The sequence below is a fragment of the Silurus aristotelis genome (genome assembly GCF_946808225.1).
Source record: "Silurus aristotelis genome assembly, chromosome: 25".
NCBI lineage: Eukaryota > Metazoa > Chordata > Actinopteri > Siluriformes > Siluridae > Silurus > Silurus aristotelis.
This window is the reverse complement of record NC_139598.1, coordinates 3024917-3049168: the sequence shown is the minus strand read 5'-3', so window position 1 is coordinate 3049168 and position 24252 is coordinate 3024917. Positions and strand designations below refer to the sequence as shown.

At 37.9% G+C, this 24252-nt stretch overlaps 2 protein-coding genes across 4 annotated transcripts; both read right to left on the bottom strand.

Moving 5' to 3' along the window:
• Nucleotides 1-532: 532 nt before the first annotated feature.
• On the bottom strand, nucleotides 533-12199 carry qtrt2 (queuine tRNA-ribosyltransferase accessory subunit 2). 3 transcript variants are annotated; one of them, XM_083530327.1, is made up of 9 exons: nucleotides 11872-12199; nucleotides 10669-10875; nucleotides 10500-10555; nucleotides 7896-7972; nucleotides 7535-7744; nucleotides 6309-6508; nucleotides 4643-4812; nucleotides 1828-1933; nucleotides 533-1058 (listed from the first exon to the last, which is right to left on the bottom strand). In XM_083530327.1, the coding sequence occupies exons 2-9, from the start codon at nucleotides 10866-10868 to the stop codon at nucleotides 824-826; spliced, it is 1254 nt and encodes a 417-aa protein (XP_083386453.1). In that variant the 5' UTR covers nucleotides 10869-10875; nucleotides 11872-12199; the 3' UTR covers nucleotides 533-823. The 3 variants fall into 3 exon arrangements, with proteins under 3 accessions (XP_083386453.1, XP_083386455.1, XP_083386454.1); XM_083530329.1 differs by having other exon boundaries at nucleotides 4661-4812; XM_083530328.1 differs by having other exon boundaries at nucleotides 10669-10872; nucleotides 11872-11999.
• A 1278-nt stretch (nucleotides 12200-13477) lies between these two features.
• LOC310719962 (importin subunit alpha-5-like) lies at nucleotides 13478-21882 on the bottom strand. Its single transcript, XM_083530187.1, has 13 exons — nucleotides 21700-21882; nucleotides 21264-21360; nucleotides 19964-20063; nucleotides 18279-18373; nucleotides 17618-17749; nucleotides 16775-16863; nucleotides 15827-15926; nucleotides 15532-15695; nucleotides 14914-14992; nucleotides 14695-14820; nucleotides 14485-14612; nucleotides 13723-13883; nucleotides 13478-13609 (listed from the first exon to the last, which is right to left on the bottom strand). The coding sequence occupies exons 2-13, from the start codon at nucleotides 21342-21344 to the stop codon at nucleotides 13530-13532; spliced, it is 1335 nt and encodes a 444-aa protein (XP_083386313.1). The 5' UTR covers nucleotides 21345-21360; nucleotides 21700-21882; the 3' UTR covers nucleotides 13478-13529.
• Between the last annotated feature and the right edge of the window lie 2370 nt (nucleotides 21883-24252).

Below are 24252 nucleotides of genomic sequence, written 5' to 3'. Positions count from 1 at the left end.
CCGTGAAAAACATGCAACACAAAAAAACACAAAGCACAGAACTGTGCAGATCGTAGTAACAATAAGCTGTCAAAAAATTCTTCACCCTTATCTAGAATACAAGTATTTAATACACAATTATATATTTAAATATTATTCATATTGTTTATTACACATATCATTATACATAATGTGTGTAAATTGCATGCTCATAGCACAGCTGTTTATCCAGCTGTTCCCCCACCCACAAAACTATATATGAAAGGCTCAGAGAGCCAAAATGCAAACAGTGAAACTGAAATCCACTCATCGGTAGTGTGCTCTAAATCTTCAAGTACTGCAGCTCAGCCATTGCAGTGAATCAGCAACATTAATAAGGGTTGATAGGGTGAAATTGAAAATGAAATAATTATCAGGCATTGTATATGGAATGGTTTTGTCATCAATACAAACAACATTAAATGTTTGTCACTGAAATAAATGAAAAATGTAACAAACTTGACAACACATTTCATATATAAAGCTGAAGAAACTCATTGCCTTTGAAACCGTATTCAGTTAACATTAGTCCGTTTACTCATATAACTTTTACATACACTCATAGAATACAAACTTAAAATAACAGGATTGTCATAAATACTGCGTTTCTGTAAACGCTCCAGTGAAAAATTCACAAAAACAATAGTGGTAAAAGCCCTACTCCATTAACAGGAATGATGTTGAAATTTTACGCAGATGGTGGATATAATAAATATACACAAAATTGGCATCATATTTATAGAGCATTTAAACTACATTTTCTTGTTTCCCTGAATACTCATTGATGACACTTATTCCATGTTCTCTAGCCCACATGGGTCTCTAACACTTTGCTCTTCAAGTCCTGGAGCCGGTCGGTGGCCACAGCTTCCCTCAGGGCACAGAAGAATCCCAGGTAGTGAGCGGTGTTGTGCAACATCAGTAAAACCCCTGCCAGCAGCTCGTTGGTCACCAGCAAATGATGGATGTAAGCTCTTTTATGATTCTTACAGGAGTAACAGCTACACCCGTCCACCAGCGGGCGGAAATCATCCCGGTACCTGAAAAAAAAAAACAGCTATGTTTACAGAGACCCTAATGAATTTATTAACCACTTAGCCACTCAGCCAGCTCCATTTTGAACATTGTTTCTGTACTACTCATATCAACAACAAGCTGCTAAAACTTCTGCAACAAAAATTTTGCTTTTAGAATGTGATATTTAATAAAAGTGGCATGAAGTCATAGGTCACAGCAGGACCTTCAGTCATTCGTGCCTCTTGAACTGTAAAAGAAGAAATGGAGCAACAACAACAAAAAAAAAAGCATTGTGCAAAAATAACTTGGTGTAGATACATATGCATGCAGGAACTCTTTCTGCTGTTGTGCTGCAATTTTTAAAGTAAGTATAAAATGGGTTTTGGATTAATTAAGAGGCTGGCAGATTGCCAATACAAAAAACACTAATCGTGTCTTGAGAAATCGTGTCTGTGGTAAAGAAAATCAGATTTTATATGCAACTAATCCTTCAATAATCTGTACCGTTAGTGTACATGCTTTATATGGTGCTGCCATCCTGACTGCCCTGGGAACACTGTTGTAGCAAAAGCCTCCCACTATTTACCCCTTAATCTGATCTCATTCAACAATTGAAAGACTTGCTGTGGAAAAACCACAGTGACCAAATAAGACTGGTCTGAATTAGTTCCAGCCATCCAGCAATTTTATCGAGATGATCAGATTAGAGTCACTGTTACCAGAATGAGGTCGCTGTGGACATAATAGGATAGAAGGGGGGGGGGGGGGGGGAGACAATTATCCCTCATATACCTTGTGTCCTTCAGGTTTATCTCAAATCGTGTCATATTTTTAGGGCTGTTCTCTCCGTTTTCCTTCAGTTCTTCAACAGCAGGCTTCTCTCCATTCAATTCCAATACTGTCACACATACACACACACACACACACACACACACACACACACACACACACACACACACAATTTAAAATAACTAAGAGTCCTTGATACAAAACCCCCACAACCAAATATTAATGTGAACAAATTAGACAGCCCCCACCACAAACTAGTTTTGTTTTATTTTTTTATTTTTAAATCACACACGATTAAATACAAACCCAGATGCACAGACACACAGATATCGATTAAAAGTACATACAGCTAGAATTGCTGTTTGGTTACTGGCTTTAATATTTAATCAAATGCCACCGGAGAGACAAATGCACTCTGGAACGGTGAAATCGCTGCTTAATTACTTCTAAAATATGTGTGAAAAAAAAAAAGAGAAAGGTATGAGAACTACAGAACTGAGACCTAAAACACAAGGGATTGTGAAATCTGCAAGAAAGTTTAGAAACAGTCTGAAATAGAATATACAAAAGTAATAAGTTCAGGTGGAAACGTGTCCCGCGGCTTAAATTGTTAGTGCATCAATCAGCGAGGAGCAACCTGGGGTTTAACCGTTCTGTAGAACCTGCTAATGTGCTCAGAGGAAATCTAAAGAATTCCCAGGGGCAGAGCGGAACAGCAAACTACTCCGATTTTCATTACTCTCTTCGCTCGTAATCGATTCATTCCACCTGACACAGCACCTCTTTACACATCACTGAATATAATTATTCTACTCTGAGGGTGTGATGTTCTGCCCATTACAGACATCTGTTATGGACTTTATGTGGTCAGAAAGCTTACAGAATAAATTAGCACCTCTGTCCTGCTCGGGAGGCAGAGTGACATCAGGCACTTTGGTTTAGCTGCAACTTAATTCTTAATACTGAGCTTTACATATAGATTCACTCATATTTAATGTAAGCAAATTATTCAGACCTTCTCAACAAGTCCTGCAGAGCACCAGTCATGGCATGAACTTACAGACACACAAAATGTAATAAATATGTTGTTGCGACAAAGGCTTCATTTCTCCTAGTATTTGATTGGGCATCAATACGCCATATATTAATATATACATCAATATGGCTTAGAAATCCACTCCTGTCTGGTTACTTTATACTGTATTAGCAAACAAGCTAATCATAAAATTTAAGTAAAATTATAAAAAAAAAAATCCCCTCAGGTTCGATTGTCAGCTAGCTTGCAAAAAAAATAAAAATTTATTAATTTCTAAAACTTAAAAATCCTTTTAGAAATCTTGTCAGCACGTACTAGCCACTTATGTGAAACTAGAGGATTACAAAACTTATGTATTATCCCGCTAATGACTTGTTAGTTATTATTATATAACTGCATTTCGTTGGCTCTGTACATGTACCCTGCACAATGACAAAGTTAAATTTAATTTAATTTAATCTAATCTAATCTAATTAGCTAACTGTAGAAGTAATCTCCATCTCTCTCTCTCACACACACACACACACACACACACACACACACACACACACACATCTACAACTCAAAAAAACCCTTTAGGAATCCAGTCAGGTTAGCACAAATTTACCAAAAACAAAATTCAAATAATAGAAATAAGGGTTACACAAGCTCTAATTTATATTTATATTTATATATATATATTCCTCTCAGAAATCTCACAAATGTTGGTTTAGGTTAGCTAGCTAGCAATCATTATAAATTTACATTAAACCATAGAAAGGTTTAACAATATAATCAACTGTAATTAACCAAGATTTTAACCATTATTTGATAGCGCTTATCAACTTATTAGCCAACTAGCAAATGTTAGGAGTGATTGTAGAAAGAGAAGTCTTTTAACTTCAAATAAATCCTGTCACATTAACTAGCTGGATAGCTAGAACAATGAAACCTACGCACATTTATGAATATGAATTCCACACATGGCATGATGTGTCAGTATTTTCTATATATAACCACAAACTGACAACAGCCCCAGATAAAGCCAGCGGAATTAAGCAACGTCGGTGCAAGTGAGCAGTTTCTGACCAGGCAGGTGAGGAGGCATGACATTCATCCATTATAGTCTAATTTAACTCATTACCCTGACTGACTGCGCAGCCTCGGAGTGGCAGAGACACACGGATAGTAAGTTAATCAGCTGTCCAGTTTGCATTTATCTTTTTATCTGGTTGCTACAAAACTTGCTTTGAACAGATAGAGGGTTTATCTCCCTTAGGTGCAGTGGAGATAAGAAAAAATACTAAATACAAATAAATACACGAGGGTGAAGCAAGCATGCCTTTTTGTGTAGAAAGCAGTAAAGGTGGTGATTAACAAATGTGTTTAAAACTTAAGGCATGACCTAATACAAACCTGTCTTGCCATAATAACATTGCCATTAAACATTATGACAGCTGCATAAAAAAATCATTAAAATAGCCTGAATAATTATAGTAAACAGTATAGTATTGAGAAATGGCATTTTATTTATAAAAACAGATCTACTTGTCTTTTTTCTGCCTTTCATTTTAATATCCCTCTACAGACCATAGCTAGCTGTCTAGTGATTTTCAAAACCGAAACAGGAATTATTATTTTTTAAAAAGACTCCTTACACTGGACAAGAATACAAAGAGAGAGAAAGAAAGGATGGGGGGGGGGGGGGGGGAATCTGCACTCATCAACACATTAATCTAATTTTCTTGACGTCTCAAAAAAAAATGGATCGAAAACAGACCGGGAGTGTAGACAGTGGCCCACCTGTAGGGGGAGATGTACCTGCAGTCTCTGGGTCAGGTGAGATGGTGTAGTTGAAGCATAAGGCACAGCCTCGCTCAGTCACCTGGAAAGGGAAAAATCCCTCAAACAGATCCACTCCAGCTTCCACACAAGCTAGGACCTCATCTGGACAACCCACGCCTTTCACCAACCTGACACCCAAACAAAAACACTACATGAATATAACGTATCACAACCCTTCGGAGACAGAAGTGTGTCCTGGGAGTCACATAGAATACGAAGTCACATAGAATACAGATTAACATGGCAGAGGTAGAGCTGCATCAAATGAAGTACATTTATGATACACGTTTATTTCCTTGTATCAGACAAACGGAAAAACTGTCTGTACCATATTGAATTGCATAGAATCATATTTCTTCTATTGCATCGTATTGCATTGAAATCACATTGTGTTGAATCAAATCTTCATATGTATCTATAACATATGGCCGATGCAAATGGAATCGGCCACACTTATAGAGATGCACATCCCTAATGCAGATTAATGATGCACAATAAAAGCTGTATTTTGTTGTCAATAATTTGCCGCATTTATATATTCTTTAAGCAGCTGCACGAATAACAATGACCTTGACACAGCTCTGGAAAAAAGACAATGAGCATGTGTGTACTTGACCCAGCTTTCCATGAGCTTGTGGTGCACACTGTTAGCTGGCTCCACACGTGTATGTGAAAAATGTCTGGCTAACAAGCCCTAGTCTAGAGTCTAGAGTCGACTGGTCTTGTGATGACGTTTTGATGCTTTTCAGAGAAGCTTCCTCACAAGCTCTGTGGCAACTATTAGGCTCTAGATGGTAAATGAAAAAAAAGATCCAAGGGGATTAGAGAGGGCTCGCTATTGGGAAGCAGAAGGCAGGAGCTTCAGAACAAACACTCCTCGACCGGCTCTGTTGTAAAGCTGTGAGAACGACATCAGTAAGGGTTGGAAAGTGTTTCAGGTAGTGCAGTGACCTTGATGATGCTGTATTAGTGTAATATATAAAGAGAAATGGTTGAGTGGCTTTTCTGGTCACTGAGAAGGTCATTGAAGGCTACAAGAATGACAAGAAAGGTCCATCAACAAATACATACACTTGGCTATATTTGTGTGCTTCTTTAGAAGCATCACGGTATGTATTAAACATCAGTAGACAAGTCTTTAAGATAGAAATGAAACAATTTTCGTTCATATCCAAGAACAGTGCTCATTTTATAGGGTTCGGTAAATTAATATAAATCGAAAACCATTTCTAGTATGCTGTATATAGTAAATCATACTTGGATATAAAAAATTAATTTAATCACCGCCCAGTTTTGGTACTAGATTTTTCTATAAGAGACAAAACATATTTTGTCATTCCGACTCAATGCACAGCCTGCTGGCTTATGACTGAGATGACTGAAGCGTTGTCCTACATTCCACCGTCAGAACATTGTCAAAGTTTGTTCTTAAAACTCTGCTCCATCCTTCTGCATCATGGCCACTGAGGCCCCTGGAGTGAGGAGCGGCTGTGCAGAGTCTGAGGGCATGCAATCAGTGATGGGAGAGAAGTGAAGCACAGAGCACAAACACTCGGTCTCCAGCCGAGAGAAACATGTACACAAAGCATGTGATACGAGAGTGGGGCTTTAGGGTGAGTTATACCTCGGTTTATCCTGAGGCAGCTCAGCAGTCACTGCTGTGATCAGCTGCTCCCTCAGCTTTTGCTCTATGGAGGAGGACTGGAAGCCATCCAGGACGAATCCAGCCACGGGCCGCTTGGCCGTCTCACGTGCTGACCTCGTTCTCTCCTCCAAGATATCACCTCCCTCCACCACGCCGAATATCTCCGACCCTTTTAGTTCCTATTGAAAAATAATTATGATAAATAAATTGAAGATAAATCAGTCTGTAGATGGTCAAGCTTGTTCTGAATTACGATCAAAAACCCGTATCGGTATCCAGTCTGGTTTAAAAAAACAAAAAAAACTACTTTGTCAGAGATTGATACTACAAAACCTTAAGGAAAATATCAGCAACTAGAATTATTCAGAAACGTTGCTGAATACTCTCACAGTATTTACTTGAGAATGTTCATTTTCTTTAGCAACAGCTGCCCCTTGACTTCCATCGTAAGTGAGTTAAGGAAGTACAAAATATAAGTGGTACCTGATTTATATACAGGTATGCTAGTCAAAAATCTGTTGTAATATCACATACATGCACATGGTGGATGGAGAATATGCATATGTGTAATCCTTTCAGGTTAATGAAAGAAGCTGTAATTATTAAACTCGACATAAACTTGAAGAAGGTTTTAAGGAATAAAAATGTTACCCTGCACCACCAGCACTTCAAAATTAGGCCACAAACTGTCTTTAAGCATAAGTGAACTCAAACCTGCCTGCAAATCGAAGAGAGTTTTTGTACGCCTGATATTTACTAACCCTTCGGTTTAGGTCATTTGTCAAATCCAGCTTGCGATGCCTTTTAAAATGTAATATTTTTATGACAGTTTGTGCAAAAATGCAAAAAAAAAAATAAATAAATAAAAAACGAGGATGAGATTTTTTTTTTCATTGGCACCAAATGATATGCAAGAATATATATGCAATATTCTATAATTAATACAGCAAATGCTGCCATGATTTAGCAGGAAACGATCCAACAAATGCAAAGCAATATTGATGCCCGGAGCAGTAAAGAGACCAAAGTAAGCTCCTAATCCAGGATGTGTTAATGAAACTAATTTGAACTCATTAACATTTTGCTGGAAGCAACAGAAATGTTGATCAAAAATTGCTTGCTGTAATTGGCACAATTACTGTGGAGAGGGCCGATTTTACCTCAGAGTCTGATATACTGGAGTGAGTCGATGTAGTGTACTGTACCTGCGTTTTGTGGTGCAATTCGAGACACGCATCCAAATGTGCGAGAGTGCGCTCCACTGCTTTACGCACCCTCTTCCGGGACGTGTTCTCCTGCCACGTCTCCCCATCCGCCATGCTCTCATAACAGTCTGGCCGGATAGCTGCCTGCAGGGCCATAAACTTGGCCACTGACAGCTCTATTCTTCCTCCACTTCCCCACACGGACACCGTCTGCAAAGCCACATCCACACAAACACAATCCTAAACTAATGGCTTGGCATTGAAATTGAAAGGAACATAAAATAGGTCTCCATCTTTATAACTCAAACTAATCACTACTGAAACGGCCGAGTTCAACTTTAACGGCACACGCGGCAGTGACCTTGTTGGTGACGTGGCCAGCGGGATTGGTCGTGGCGGGGTCATGGAGGGAGCAGAAGAGCAGTGTGTTGTGAAGACCTGATTAAATAAAGAATAATATCGAGAGTTAGAATTTTCAGTCGTACAAATACTTTTCTTAAAAGTAGTTAATGTAGCTGCCTGGGGTGCATCGTTTTCCTGGCTTTCTATCAACACGAGGTTGGAGGCTGTTAACAGTGTAAATCGAAGAGATGGCTTCATTATGAGCCAAAGGACAAACACTGGCATAAAACCATATTAAAAATATACATATAAAAATAATATTAAAATCTTTCTTAATAAAAATATCTCAGTGAAATCATTAACATTCATTCAAAATGTTATAATAAAGCATTTCAACAAAACAACAATTACATTGGGCTAATAGAGTCAATATTTTCAGCCATTTTCTTTTTAAATATATTATAATGTAAATGCCGATGTCTGTATTAAAAAATAAATAAATCATAAAAGTGCCTTTTTCTGCATCATTTACTTACAGACACTCCTCTCTGAAAACACCCAGTAATCATTACCATTCATAAAGCAAACTCCAGTCTTCTTTATTATTCATTAGCTTGCTAATTGCCTACTTAATAAAAGGAAAGACACTTTCTATCTCAATACAGGCAGTAGTCATCTTTGAAATAAGTCTTTTGTAACCTGCTACAGATTCAAATCCCGACTATACTCGTTTTATTTAATGGAATGAAACCAAGAAGTAAATTAGTTTACCAAAAATCTACAGCAAAACTAAAGAAGCTGCAAGAATATCTGTTAAGTACTGTCCCATACATGTAACAAAAGTCTGTCATTTTTATACCTATGCTGTAGGGCATGGTGGCTGGACAGAAGCGATGTCGTCCCCCCCCCATAAAAAAAAAAAAAAAAAAAAAAAAAAAAAAAAAACTAAACCCTGAACCATCCTACTATGTGGCAAAATGATTAATTGTCCTATGAGACCAAGGTAGAAATTTTGTGGGCATAATTCCAAGATATGTTTAGTGCAAAAACAAGACTAGTTATCAGCCAAAGAGCACTCTTCCCTAATGTAAAATAAAAATTAAACAAATATATCACTTATATATCTAAAGATATTTAATTCATCTTAAAAAAAACAAGCCAAAAAAAAATAAAACATTTATTCAAAAGTCAACAATTCCCTGTTGGAAAACTTAAGAAATGAATCAGGTTAGGACTTCAGTGTAAACCCTGAATAAACTGGCAGTGGTATTTGCACTCGGCTGATCAGCGCACAAGTTATTGACTAAATCCAGCTGCAAATCCAGCTGCTGTCTGGAACCAGTAATGATCTCTAGATACTTTATCAACACACATGAAGTGGACAGCGAATGCAAAACAAATAGCTGTGGTCAATAAAGCAGGAACGTTGATCAATACAGCACCTCTGCTTGGTCAGGGAGAAGGAAAACTACAAGGGCTCACTGATCTCAGCAGAACCCTGGAGGAAAATGAATCCATTGAAGAGTGCGAGTGTGATGGTGCCGGTGCATATCTGAATGAAGGATACAAACTGTTTGGTTCACGATGTGTATAAGAAATATATCTGAATGAGAACTAAGTCATCAGTTTGAGCAAACCTCAAGACAAGTGATGGTGAAATAAAGAAAAGAAGAAGCGAAAGGTGTTTGACAGCATTTAGAAAAACGTCATTTATTATTCCATTTAATTCCCTACACAGGTGACTTGCTGCAACAATTCCATTTCTTGTGTGTGTGCAGCAGGTGTGTCAGGGCTCACTGAATTTGACTGGCTCTCATTATAAAAAGCCTTTGTGCTTGTAAATATACAGGCACGTTTGACAGAAACTTAATACGTTCTTATGAATAATAGGATTAATACTGACACCATGGGCCTCGCATTTATTTATAAAGAAAAACAGACAGAGACAATATTAAATATATTGATGCTTTTCTCATACCTTTTCCAGGTGAGTATACAGAGGCTGTCAAATGTGTAGAAACATCTAGTCTTTTACGAGTTTTGAGACTCACGCATGTTCCTTAAGTTTCTTTGCGGCAAACAAAGTCAAAGACAAAAACACACAAGAACTGGACAGTGAATGAGTGGAAGAAGGTTCTGTGGACAGACGAGTGCAAATGTGACATTTTTATCTCTAACAGAAGAACTTGTGTAAGACAGAGAACAGGAGAGATGTGATTAGACTGCCTCACCCCCCACAGTCAAACATACTAGTAAAAGCTTAATAGTTTGGGGTTGTTTTGGAGATTTATTCCTGGAAAAAAGAAAACTGAATCAACATGGCAACCATTCTATAAACCATTAAAACCATCTGAACCCATGCAATTCTGTCTGGACTGTGGCTTATTGGAACCGACGTCACCATATTACAAAACTATAAGCCGAAGCGTACGCCCAAACTCTCTAATCGATTATTTAGAGCACAAAAAGTTTGGAATGTTGCCTATCATGGAATGGCCTTCCCAGTCACCAAACCTAAATCCTATTGAACTGCTCTGGGATAAACTGGATGACAACTTTGGCAAGTTTTACAAGAGGCACAGCAAAGTATTTTATTTGCAGGATATTCGAGAGCTTCACTAACCTGCAAACTTTCTTACACCGTGTTTAAACTCCTCCAGGATTTCCTGGTGTTCTGCCCTAAAAGAGAAAGCATCTTAGCACAAAGTGATGATGACATCCGGATCTGATGCATAAATCAAAATATCTCAGCCACATAAAACGAGCAGAAAAGAAGATCAGCAGAAACTTACAGGCTCTCCAGTGTGACCTGTGTAACCGCAGGCAGGTTGCTGAGTGTGTAAAGCGTGTCCTGGGTCAGATGGGGCACACTGGCACAGCGGGTGTACAGGAGACAGCCTGGGACTTCCAGGGAATGTTGCTCGGTTTGTCCGATACCGGTCAAAAGTCCAAGACGACAACCGCGCACCAGCTTAGACAACTTCAGCTTCATGGCACTGCTGCAGACGAGATTCATTAATTAAGTAAGCAGCTCAGTGGGCTGCTCTGACAACAGTTCATATATAACTGTAATACATAAATCTTTTAGACATCTAATTGTTTTGCATAAAGAGAAATTAATAGTTTTTTTTCATTTCATTTCATCTTCTCCCGCTTATCCGTAATTCGGGTCGCGGGGGCAGCAGTATAAGCAGATTCCCCAGACACTTCTCCGTGTCCAGGGATCGGGCTGTCAAGGCCCCCGCCTTCGACTGCTGCCCAATCCTCTCAGCACCGGTCCCTTACGGTCCCTCCTGCAGGTGGTGAGCCCACAGCAAGGCGGCCCCATGACGCTCCGACGGTCCTTGATTTTTATTTTCTCGTAAGGGTCCCCTGGAGCATAGAGGGTTAAGGGCCTTGCTCAAGGGCCCAAGAGTGGCAGCTTGGCGATACCGGGGCTTGAACCCCCGACCTTCCGATCGGTAACCCAGCGCCTTAACCCCTGGAGCCACCACTCCCCCCCAGAAATGAATAGTACAATATCAAAATATTTCAATATTAATAAACGTGATGTTCATTGAAAAGAAATGACTTGTGGAATATGGATTTAAATGTAATACAGGAGTAGCACTGCTCAGTCAATTCTGTTTTATTATTATTATTATTATTAATATTATTAACCTGTTCAAGTTGTTTATTTCATAACAGAATACGAATCAAATACAAAAGAAAATGGAAGTCATACACCACTGATATAATTAGATTGTATTTGATTAATTTGATTTGATCCATTTCCTTTTTTATACAATGTAAAATATTGTATGTATTATTTAAAATTGTGTATATATAACACATACGGCTTCCGGTACCTCTTCAGCTACAGATCATTTTCAAAAATAACAAAAAGATGTATAAACACTACTAAAGCTATAAATGCTCATAAACTACATGAACACAATCTCCATCTATTTGTTCAAATGATTATAAACGGGATTATTTGAACTTCCTCTGCTTACCTAAAAGGCACGTGAACAGATATACTTCAAGGCGCAAGTTTATGAATGAATCCGAACGAGGCGTCGCACGTTTATTACGTCATCAATAACCCGCTTGCTCGGTTCGGGCGATAACGAAGATAAAAAACACTAGGTTGTGTTTATAAAATCCCACCGGTGAAGGAAAAAATGTCCGCAGGAAAACGCTATGACCGGATTTATAGGGTTTGTAGTTTTATGCGAGAACATTTCTGTATACTAACTAGTTCGCCTACTAACTACATTTCCCACGAGACACTCGGGCATAAAGACGACAACTCCGAATCAATTCACGGATTCAAATCCTTCTGAATCACTCAGTGAACGGATCCGAGTCTAACGATTCTGCCTGCTTTGCCATCGAATTCCACTAGAGGGCACTCGCCGAGTCTTTAGAATTAACCGAATCGGTTGACTCATGAATAGGGAACAGCGATATCAATTATTTTCATTTCGATCCGATAACAAGTACTTTTAAGACAAGTATCGTGAACATCTATACCGATACTTCTATGAAATACGTACAAAATGTTTTTTTATAAAATTCTTGTTGTCTAAAACAAAATGTCCAGTTTGAATATTTATTCTTATATACAGTGTAATATTCTGCTCCACATGAAATTCTGTAATATCGTCATATCTGAAACAATATGCATATCTGTTACATACATATCTGTATGGTATAAAGTATACCTATACATAAATTTAACTCGACTTTTTGTATTTAAATAACCTAATCACCACTTTGTACCTGGATAATGTCTCTGAAGGTCTCTCTAAAATGATAAAGATGGAGGTCGTGTCTGTGTTACTTCCTCTGCTTGCCTCAGCTGTGCTCTGTCTATAGCGTATTTTACATTTAGATGCTTTGTCATATTTGTGGTATTGCCACAGTGGCATATCTTTTGACAAATGTCGCATGAAGCATTATCAATGTTAACTGAAATGAAAAAAACGTAAAAAAAAAAAAAAACATCTTACAAGGCCTCCTGTCGTTCATCACCGCAATTGGCAAAGGATCCTTAGCATCTGACCATCTACAAATACCTTCAAGAGCGCAAGAGTTATTCCCACCCTGAAGAAACCTGCTGTGGATCTAATCCGACATAAACAACTACAGAGCAGTATCACTTCTCTCCTTTCTTTCTAAAACTCAAAGCATTGCTTATAAAATTATTCCTACCCTGAGAGATGGTGGGACCTTTTGAGTAGTGCTAGAAGATCTGAGGGAGTGTGGTGCATTGCAAAGAGTCATGAGAGATTTGAGGTAAAAGGGTGCTGGTCCATTTTTTGCTTTGTAGGAAAGCATCAGGGTTTTGAATCTAATGTGTGCAGCTACCAAAAGCCAGTGGAGGGAGCAGTAGTGGGGTGGTGTGAAACAAGTGGTTGAAAAAAACTCACACAGCTGCATTTGGGATCATTCGCAGAGGATAAGTTGCATTCAGAGAAAGATCTGCCAGCAGAGATCTCTTTTTCTAAAGTCGCTCTTTGAACCCAGTGATGTGATGGAAGCAGGAAAGGTGAAGCTTAAAGAAGTCGACCAGCAACACAGGCTATTGCAACATCACATGCTTTAATAATTATAGTGTTATTGAGAACTCTTCTCTGGTGCTCAGAGCTGAAATCAGTCAATGGGAGTCTTACACTGCTGCTGCAGGTCGACAGAGGGGGTACAGGGCTGGATCCTCATCCTCAGGGCTAAAGTAGTAATCAATCAGACCTGCAAGATTAAAGGAAGCGAATAAGTCCTTAATAATGTAAGACTGAAATCTATGAGATGATTCGATTTTTTTTTTTTATTAGAAAAATAGAAGCCTGAATGTGTGGTGTTACCGTATACACCCTCGTACGGGTTGAATCCTCCTTGCTGGGCTTCCTTCTCTCCCAGTCTGAGGATGTTCTCCAAGCCATTTAGTGCCACCTGCACAATGTTGGAGTCCTTCAGGGTCAGAAGGTCACAGAGAGGATTGATGCAACCCAGCTTCACCAGATGCCTGTTTTAAAGAGAAAAGTTTTAAGAAAATCCTTTTAATTTTCCTTTTGCCCTAAAAGAATGACGAATCCAGGCATCTTTTTTTAGGCCTAGAATTTTGTTCACATTGTGGGGTTCTGCTTGCAACAGATAGAAGTTGCACTTGTCCCATGCTGAAATATTGTTGGTTATCTACAAGATATTTCTTGTGGTCTATAATGGATGCAGTTCAGCACTTATGGAATCTTATGGAAGTTTTGCTTTTTACCGTTTGTGAAAGTAAAAAAATTCCCATATTTAATTAATTATGGTCTGATGAGAATAAATCCTGTTTCTATAGCAATTGCTCATACCTGACCCTACATTCACAATAGAAAGCAGCAGTCACATAATCGAAAATGAATGATCATCTATAATAGATACAGCAGCAAGCAACAACGTGACAATGAAATTGAGATTCTCAATTTAATGCATTAATAGATCAGAAAACTAAAAGCGAGAAAAAGAAGAAGAAAGAAAACGCAAGACAGTGCACACCCACTGAGTGACAGCAAGGGTCACGGTGAGAGAAATTAAATAAAATTGTATTCATGTTTGCATAGTTCGATTTAGATAATACCGACCTGATCTGCTCAGCAGAGCCCCCGACCACAGCATTTGTGATGGCCCTTGCTGCCGCCTCCCTCATCTCGAGATCGGCCACTTCAAGAGTATAGATAAGAGTAGGAAGCAGCCCTGCATCTATCACCATCTTAAGGTAGAAGAGGTGAAAACTCTTAATCAAGTGCAAACACACTATAACTGAGTATATAGTGAGCCTGACAGAGACCCACCTGTATCTGTGCCCGGTTACCAGCAGTAATATTAGAGATTGTACAACAGACTTCTTTCTTAATGGACTTTTGAGGGCAACAGAGCAGGTAAAGAAGTCCCTGAAGGGCAGAACAGTCCAGGATCGCCTAAAACACACAAAAAAACGTTAAACCTCCAAAAATCCTTTTTTTATTGCCACGCTAAACACATTCCTAAAGGTAAACCTTTGTTTTTATGACCTGTTTCTGGGAGTCATTTCCGTTGACAATGTTCCGCACAGCCCGAAGCGCAGGAAAGACCACCTCATAATTTAAATGTCTACAAAAAAAAAAAATATATGAATAAATAAATAAGAATAGAGTAAAAACTAAACAGGGCTGAACAGCAAAATAAGAAGCAATTTTGCACTGATCTTAGAATCATTATATAAGCTGAAAGATTTTTGTCTTCAATGTTTTAGCACAATTGTATACAGGCTGTGTACAGGAATTTGCAGGAACGGATCATACTTAGAATTTGTATTGTATTTGTATTGTATTTGCATTATTTAATCACATTTAGAACAATGACATCAAAATCATGAGGTTCATACCACAATTAACATGCTGTAATATGCTAATTACTTTGCTGTCATTAGAATATCCATAACGTGAATCCACACATTCCGAGCTTTCTCTGAATTTTGATTAACCCTAGAAAATCTTTGTGGTATGGAAGATGCCTAACAGCTAATTAATGCGCCACCTGTCCAGCCTTCTACCTGCAGCAGATTTGTGCATCGTGTGAACAATGTTATACATCTAAAACCCCATGAACATATGTAGAGTAGAATGAATATATGAAGAGTAATATCTTGCCGTAGCAGGTCCACCAGTCTGGTGCACACCCCTGAGTCTATAACAGATTGGATCTTATCTTCAGGCCCGTCTGCCAGGTAGGAGAGTGTCCAGCATGTGTTAACCAGAATGTCTGTGTCATTCACACAGACTAGCCAGGAGAGAACGCTGAGGCATTGTGTCACCTACACACACACACACACACACACACATTTCGTATTCAATCTCTCAATTAAGTAAATATACTTAGGATTAAACACCCACTGTTACGTTTTATAATGCTTATGAATAAATCTTTGAAATCCCGGTATTTTACCATGTGGAAATCTGGAGGTGGGTTCTTGCCTCTGCACAGGTTTCTCAAAGCCCACACTGCATTTCTCATCATAGACAAGCTACTCCATCTGGTCAAGTGCCTGTAAAGGATTATGATTAATTATGATTTCATGTATTAATGGAAAAAGCAGTCCAAACCTGACTGGCCCAATGTAAAAAAGTAATTGCTGACCTTCTGCCACCCAATCCCTTGCTAATCATGAATAAATATTCTGTGGACTTATGAGACTAGAGATGTACATTTATAAAACTTTAAAACTGACACCGCATTTCATAAAAAGAAAATCATACCAACAGTCAAAAATGGTGGTGGTTGTGTGATGGTCTGGGGTCGCTTTGCAGCTTTAGGACCTGGACAACTTATTTATTAAAACTGTGAATTCTACACTCTACCAGAAAATCCTAAATCCCAAATGATGTCAAACTCAAGCACACAGTTTGATTATGCAGTAGGACAATGATCTGAAACAAACCATCTCTGAATGGCTGAAAAAAGAATTTAGGTTTAAAAGTGGCCTAGTCAAAGACTGGACTTAAATCCAACTGAGATGTTTAATTCATTGCCGTTGTTGCCTTCAAGTGTGGCACAACCAGTTATTAGGTTTAGGGAGCAATTACTTTTTCGTGTAGGGCCAGACCGGTTTGGACAGCTTTTTTCCCTTAATAAATGAAATCATCGTTTTAAAAAATGCATTTTGTATTTACTTTGGCCATCGTTGTGTAATATTCAAATGTGCTTAAGTGTGACAAATATGCAAAAAAATCAGCAAATACTTTTTTACAGCACTGTGTGTATATATACTGTATTTATATATGTGTGTGTGTGTGTGTGTGAGTGTGAGTAATGGTGATTATTTGCAGTAGTGTTAAAATGGTGATAAACAGTAACAAAGAAGTCAATTAGGATGTTTTTTGAAAAGAAAATTACTGTAAAAGTGAAGGAATGATGTTGCAATCCAACACATAATCTCTGCACTCTGTGCTGGCTCCTGCAATGTTCCCTAACGGCCACAGAACCTGCACAAAAACATGAGACCATCAGGAAAAATGTGACAGGATAGAGAGAGCATGAATCAAAATGAAAAACAGAAAGAAATAAGCCCAGAGATCCACATAGACAATTATGTGTGTGTCTTGAGAGACAGACACAAACAAATAAAGACTGACAAAGACATAGAACCATATGCAAAGCAAGGCAAGAGACAAGAAACAACAGACAGACAGACAGACAGACAGACAGACAGACAGACAGACAGACAGACAGACAGACAGACAGAGACACTCCCAGAGAGTGCCAATTATTCACACAATAGAACAAATTTAAATGCAACAGGATTCAGGATTCCCCTGTAGGACAAGGCAAGTGTTTGGCCTTTTGCCAGCAATATGTAAATAAACATAGCCTGATTTCGGATTGTTTTGTTTGCACGTACGCATATAAACGCTTGTCCAGATACATGCTGCATGACGGTGCAGCAGGTAATGCCGTCTAACAGCTCCAGGGTCACAGATCCCGAAGTCAGATTGGACACATTTTGGTGGGTGGATTGTCTATGTTAAATCATTCCATGTGTAAATGAGTGTATCCATGCCCAGTATTGCCAGATGCACCACTATCCCGTATCCCCCATGACCCAGACTGGATCGGACTGAGTCGACCGATTTACGGTTTGATAATTTAGAATCGATTATTCTACTTATACTGCAAACACATGGAGAATTGCTCTGCATTTTAAAAATAAACAGAGAACTGGAGTATAGTTGACTCTACCTGCTCCTGGATATCCTGACAGTCTGAGTTGAGCATCTCTATGAAGATGGGCACAGCACCAGCCTCGATCACCATGCGTGTCTGGTCAGATGTGCCAGAGGCAATGTTTGTCAAAACCCACACTGCTTCAAGCTGTGGAGATACAACACACCGTTGCCACAATGGCCTTCTACTTCTGTCGTTTTCAGACCAAGCAGATCACACACACACATTGTTCCAGCATAAGCTTTTTACAATAGCGATATGCAAATGGGATCCTGGCTGTTCAGCATCTAAAGAATGAGGTGGTATGGTTTGTTTATTTTCAGTCAGACTCTACATTTACAGTAGCAAGCTATACATGAATATTCAGTTTATATACCCCATGGCTCATTTTATCTGATTATTGAACAGCAGTTTAGTTTTCTTGAGTACATGTTGTCTTTATATTTAGCCTAGCTCAATTATAACAGGAAATACAGAATTAAAATAAAAAAAGTCCTACTGAAGTGGGGCCAAATGCTAAGTTTTGAGGGACATCTCATATTGCTAGAATTGTGGTCTGTTCAGTGGAAACTATAAAGATAACTACTTAATACTGAACAGATCCTAACTGGGGGCAGCAAAATCTCATCACTGGCTAACCATAAAGAATCATTGATATTTGTATGTATTTTTTAACCTGTAGCCTGTGGTCCTCCTTTCTCTCCAGGAACTTCACAAAATGCTCCACTGCACCAGGTATGGCTATGACTTCATTAATGGGGGGGTCAGGCTCTAATGATAGGACACACATCACTTACATGAGCGACTATACACTAGATTAGGGCTGCAGCTAATCGATAAAATAATTGGAAAAAATCGATAATAAAATTCGTTGTTAACAAATTTGTTATTGATCAATTGGGCTGCTTAAGTTACGGGTTAGCATGAAGGCAAGACAACACAGCCACTTGCGAAAATAGCAGACAGTACAGGGTCAATCGGCAGCAGGAAAAAGTGTGCGTCCCAAGTCATCCGAGGCATGGGAGCATTTTATATTAAACGCAACAAAAAAACCTGTACCTGGAAGTTTTGCAAAGTGGAGTTTGTGCGGTATGGAAGTACCAGTGATGTGTACGAGCACGTGAATAGAAAACCCACTGATGTCATGTATGAAGGCGAAACATCAGCAAAAACTGTATAATCCTCATCATGTGAAATGGTGTAGTTTAATAAAGTGCTTGTGTGTAAACGGTTTGTTTGATAACTTCAGGACAGTCTGTGCATCTGTTCTGTCGTGACTCGCGAGCATCATGTTGCGCAATCAGATCACTCGCGACATAGTGATGGATTCAATTGAAACGGTGTGAACAAACACTAAATCAAAAAGCAGCAAATAACAGCAGCAGTAAACGATCACATTTTTAGTCACTGTTGTGGTTTACAGCTAATGTTTATGCATTTGCACACCAATATATTTTTAGTTTTTTTTAATGAAGCCTGTTAGATTGCTGTGTTTCTCCGTTCTATTCTCTTTTTATAGCATTTGTCTACTACAACAGTAACTTATCTGTTTTCAGACGTGATTTACTGCGGCTTTACTACGTTCAAATGCTTGTTTTTAATGTTTGTAGATTAAATTTATGCATATATCATTTAATTATTATACAAAATTAACTTAATTATATATTCTAGATGCTTATATCTTTACAACTGAACAAAACGTGCGTGTAATTTTTTATTTTTTAAACATGGTTGTCAGCTTGCCTTCTTCCAAATACAAAACAGATGTTGATTTACACAAATTGCTTCAACTTGCATACTCATTTCATTTTTACAGAAAGAAACAACCTGACTGAATTTGTTCAAAGGAGAAATTACTCAACAAGCAGCCACTATAAGCTTTAAAATGTCTTAATTAAGGATACTTCAACTCAATATGTGGGCCTTTGAATTTTTTTTTACTTTTATATATAAATACCTGGAATTGGGGTTTTATATAGTTATTATATGCGAAACATCTAATTAAAAAAATTAATGTTTTATTTGATTAATCGGAAGAAAAAAAAACACTCGATTAAACGGTTATCAAAATAATCATTAGTTGCAGCCCTACACTACATACATACATACATACATACATACACAGTTAAATTACATACACAGTGTGTGTTTTTGCATGTAGTTTATATATGGATATGAATGTCAGACAAGATGTGGCTGATAAATAAAACTGCATTTTAACAAGAACATAGACATATTTCATTTAATTATTAATGTTAGGGTTATATTGGAATGTTGGAATAGCAATAATTAGATCATTTTGTCAGTGAAAGGTCTTTAGAAGTAAAGTAAGAGAAAGGTGTATGTGATTTCTCCTCTAACCTCTACACAGAAGGTTCCTGAAACGTTGCGTTCCCATAAGCTGCTGTTGTGGAGAGCTGGAGAAGATCATCCGTGTCATGTCCTCGGATATAACAACACTCTGATGAATAAAACACAAGACCTGAATAAACTGCTCTGTGTTGCCCAGTCCTGTGTTTTGACTAAAGGTGTCCCTAATTAATGATTTACATAGTCGAATCAGAATTGTCAAGTCTTGCCCATAGTCGATGTGTGTGTGTTTGTGTGTGTGTGTGTGTGTGTGTGTGTGTGTGTGTGTGTGTGTGTGTGTGTGTGTGTGTGTGTGTGTGTGTGTGTGTGTCTCGAGGTGGCTGGAAGACGTTGTAAAATGATTCTTCATAACATTTTAAGGCCACCATGTACAAAAAATCGCACAAAGATATAGAATAAAAACACACACACACACACACACACACACATACACACACACACACACACACACACACATATATATATATACTGTATATATAAAACAAATAACTGTAGAAATGCCACACTGCAGACAGGATTTGCATTTCACGTTGGCAAATCAAAAAATAAATCAGCGACATTGTAGTATAAGTACAGCACAACATCGATGAACTAAAAAACAATACAAAATTTACAGAATTAAATTAGAACAGAATATACTTTTACAAAATCTCCCAGACATTGTAAAATATTGTATAAATGTAAAGTGAAACTTAAATCTGTCACTGGGGAGGAATGAGGTTGAATTTATTCACGCATGCTGAACATTCAAATGAAAAGTGTCTGTCAACACACATTTTTATTTACAGCATTATCATAATAGGCTGTTTATTAACTTATTGAAAGGAAAACGGTAGTTCTATGTGAAATCAGATATTGTGCACGCCCATACAAGCAAAATGGCATGATCCTGGTTTTATAACACCTGAGAAAAGATACGATTGTAGGCTCCTCAGGCTCCTCCTATCGAAGTTTTGATTATTCGGGGTAACCCCTACGGCTGACTTAAGTTAAACAAAGTTATAGCTAAAATTAATTATAATAACATATTACGTGCCAGTTGGTGTATTAATACAGACCGAGGGGGGAAACAAACAAATATACTGTATGAACATTATCTGCTTCTTAAGATGTTTCTAATGTAAAGCACATTGTGGTTGGGCAACCTTTCAGCGCTACGAATTTCAGCACGCATAAACAGGATTTTTTTTTTTTTTACAATATTCAAATATAAATTACAAATCCATTACATGAATAATCACTATTGTTAGTTCACAAGGGGTTACAATTTAAGAAGGATGTACACGCTTACTCTGATTGGTTCCACGTTATCGGACCCTGTCTGACATCCCGTCATCCTCCAGTGTGAGATCTTCCTCCTCTGTGGCCACATTTCTCTGTTTGAACAGCTGTACAGCCACACAAATGCTCAAATGTTTTAGCAAACTTAATTATGAGTAACTGAGTGAACTCTACAAAGTAGCTCATAAAAACAATTGTCATATTGATTATGTATTGATTCTGCAGTTTTACAATTAGACAAACTGAAATTCAATTTTTTTTTTGTTTTAGTTTCTCTTTTCCGTGCATTCAAAAAGAAACGGGGAAATTACTATGTTTTCCGTTGTTTGTTTTAAAAGTTTAAAAGTTAAAATGAAAAACAACTGTCCTTTTTCATTTTTCAAAACTCTCTTTTCTAAAATGGAAATGGAATGGTCAGATTATGCGATTGTGAATTGAAAATATACCTTATTTAAATGGATTTTGTTTTAGATATCGATGGAATAAAATGTACGTTTAACAGCTCAGACGCACAAAAAGCACAATGTATGCGTATCGGAAAGTGCAACTATTTATGGGCATTGTATAAGCTCCGCCCACTTATAAACCAAAACCTCTGTGACGTTCCAAAACAAAAAAAATCCACGCGTTTCCTGCGGGCGCTGTAATAAACGATTAATGAAACAATTTCCGCCGGAAGTAGTAGCCCTGTTGACTGACTTGCGTCGACGGCAGTGTTGCCAGGGTTGCGGTTTTACCGCACATTTTGGCTATTTGGAAAATGCGGTTGTGGGAACACATACGGGGTTGCAGTTTGCGGTTTTTTTGCGGGGAAACGTCCATAACGTGCCGCCGCGGCCGCCAAAATGTATAAAATACATAAATAAATAAAACAAAAATTCGTTTCTTACTGGTCATTCTTACTGGAATGAATACCTGGCAACCCAAAGATCGCTGCACGTGTGCGAGTAAAACAGTAAGTGAAAAAGAGCGAGTCTTTTTGTGTTTCTTAAATGTATACATCTGTTAAAATATGCTGAAATAAGTAAAACATTAAGTAGAAAGTATTTTTACTAAATTAAATATAAACTGTAAAACACACACACACACACACACACACACACACACACACACACACACACACATCTGTATGGCCCAAATGGATCAGTATGAAAACAAATGAAAACTATTTCATTTAACTTTCCCTTTTATTTTTATTTAATCTATTTAGTTTGTGCCAGTTTAATCAATTACTCAATTTAATCAATCCAAATGTATTGGTAAACGTTTACAAAATAAGTATTTATATTCAGAGAATTACTAGTAAATAACTATTTCCTGTATGGATCAGGTAATGTCAAGTATGGTTCAAGTAAGTCAGGTAATGTCATATTTTGAGCTCTCCAGGCCTGTCCCAATTTGTTTGTTAATAATTCGCCATCCAATCACCAAAATTTGCTCCTTTTGAATTGACAATTAGTAGACAACTGTAAAACACCAGAAAGAAATGAGCACCATAAAGACTAAAAAAAGAGTCTTGCTCTAACTCTTTGCAACGATGCATCTGACTGTCATGACTATGCAATAAAGTTGAAAGATTCTACAGAAAAATTAAAAAGAAAAGATCCCTTCTCGCCGCTAAAGAACACACCAACAGCTAAAAAGAAGGATTCAGGGACAGAAGAAGAAGAAGGTATGAATTCGGTCTTGAAAGCAATTAAGCAGCCAACTGATAAAATGGATACACTCGGCTCTCAGCTGCAGCACAACTCAATCATGTTAAGCAGAAATCACAGACTGCAAGACTCAGTTACAATCTTCTGTTCGGGAAGTTTCGACTTTGAAGAAAGACAATGCAGAGTTAATGGAATGTGTCTTAAAGCTTGAGTGATACAAACGCCTGTGGAATCTTAGGATTCGTGGTCTGAAAGAAAAGGAAGGTGAAGACATACGTCAGGAAGTTGCTGTACTACTGGGGAAGATTTCCCCAGCGTGGTCCTCAAGCATCAATCACATTGTGGACTCATTGTGGTTCATCGAATGGGTTGACGTAAAGAAAACAAAAGGCAGGTCATTGTTTAGTTCACAGGATGACCAATTAATTCTCTTCAAAGCTTAGTCTGTGCGACTGTTGATAATATTTGCTGGCAGTTGCAAATTTGTTTGTTATGAATCCTTTTTTTTCTTGTATTTCACTTAATGCTAGGGCTTAAGAGAGATCCCTAAGTTTAAATCGTGATTTTTGTTTTGCAAGGGCGAAAAAGCACACTTTATTTAGTTGCAAGACGCACTCAGAACAAGAGGATGAAAATTATAGGGTAAACCAGTGGGGAGACAAACTGATCTTTGACCATGGGTCCACTAGATCAGCAGGTGTGGCTATCTTGTTTTGTAACTCACCTGGGAAATCAGTGACCTCTAGATTTAGTAATATGGTCACTGGCTGATTTGTGTCATGAATATGGATGATCAGTACTATATTTTGGTCAATGTTTACGTTTTAATAATGCAATTCAGAACAGACATCTTGACTTTCGACGTTTCCAATGGCATCAGAAGCCTTAAACTCATTTATCAAACTGCGATTATAATTATGCGTGGTGATTTTAACATGCTTAGTGATGAATGGCTTGAAAGATATCCGTCCAGGTGTCATCACAGTTCTTACAACCCTGTGTTAATTGACTTATGTCACACTCAAAATTGAGTAGATCCCTGGCGATTTAAATATCCCAACATTAAACAATATTCATGGTTATACACACACACACACACACACACACACACACATATATATATATATATATATATATATATATATATACACACACACACACACACTGGCGATCATAATTAGAGAACAATTTATAAACAATTGAACAATTCTGAAATAATGTCATTACAGGAGTTTTTGTCCTGTCTATACCATGCTACCAGAACATTTTTTCCACAAATTAACTAAGGCATTTAAAAAAAAAAACAAAGTGCTTGGTGAATCACCATCGTTTGTCCTGTCTTCC

Bases quoted from the DNA above. Each gene is read 5' to 3' on its own strand.
- qtrt2 (XM_083530327.1), bottom strand. From the start codon at position 10,868: ATGAAGCTGAAGTTGTCTAAGCTGGTGCGCGGTTGTCGTCTTGGACTT. The intron at 7,973-10,499 runs GTTAGTGAAGCT...TTATTTAATCAG, and splicing joins CGGTGTAAGAAAGTTTGCAG to GTCTTCACAACACACTGCTC. The intron at 4,813-6,308 runs GTATAACTCACC...TTTGGGTGTCAG, and splicing joins CTGCCTCAGGATAAACCGAG to GTTGGTGAAAGGCGTGGGTT.
- LOC310719962 (XM_083530187.1), bottom strand. From the start codon at position 21,344: ATGTGGCCACAGAGGAGGAAGATCTCACACTGGAGGATGACGGGATGT. The intron at 13,884-14,484 runs GTCGGTATTATC...TCTTTAAAACAG, and splicing joins GGCTCTGCTGAGCAGATCAG to GCATCTGGTGAAGCTGGGTT. The intron at 13,610-13,722 runs GTAACACCACAC...TTAATCTTGCAG, and splicing joins CCCGTACGAGGGTGTATACG to GTCTGATTGATTACTACTTT.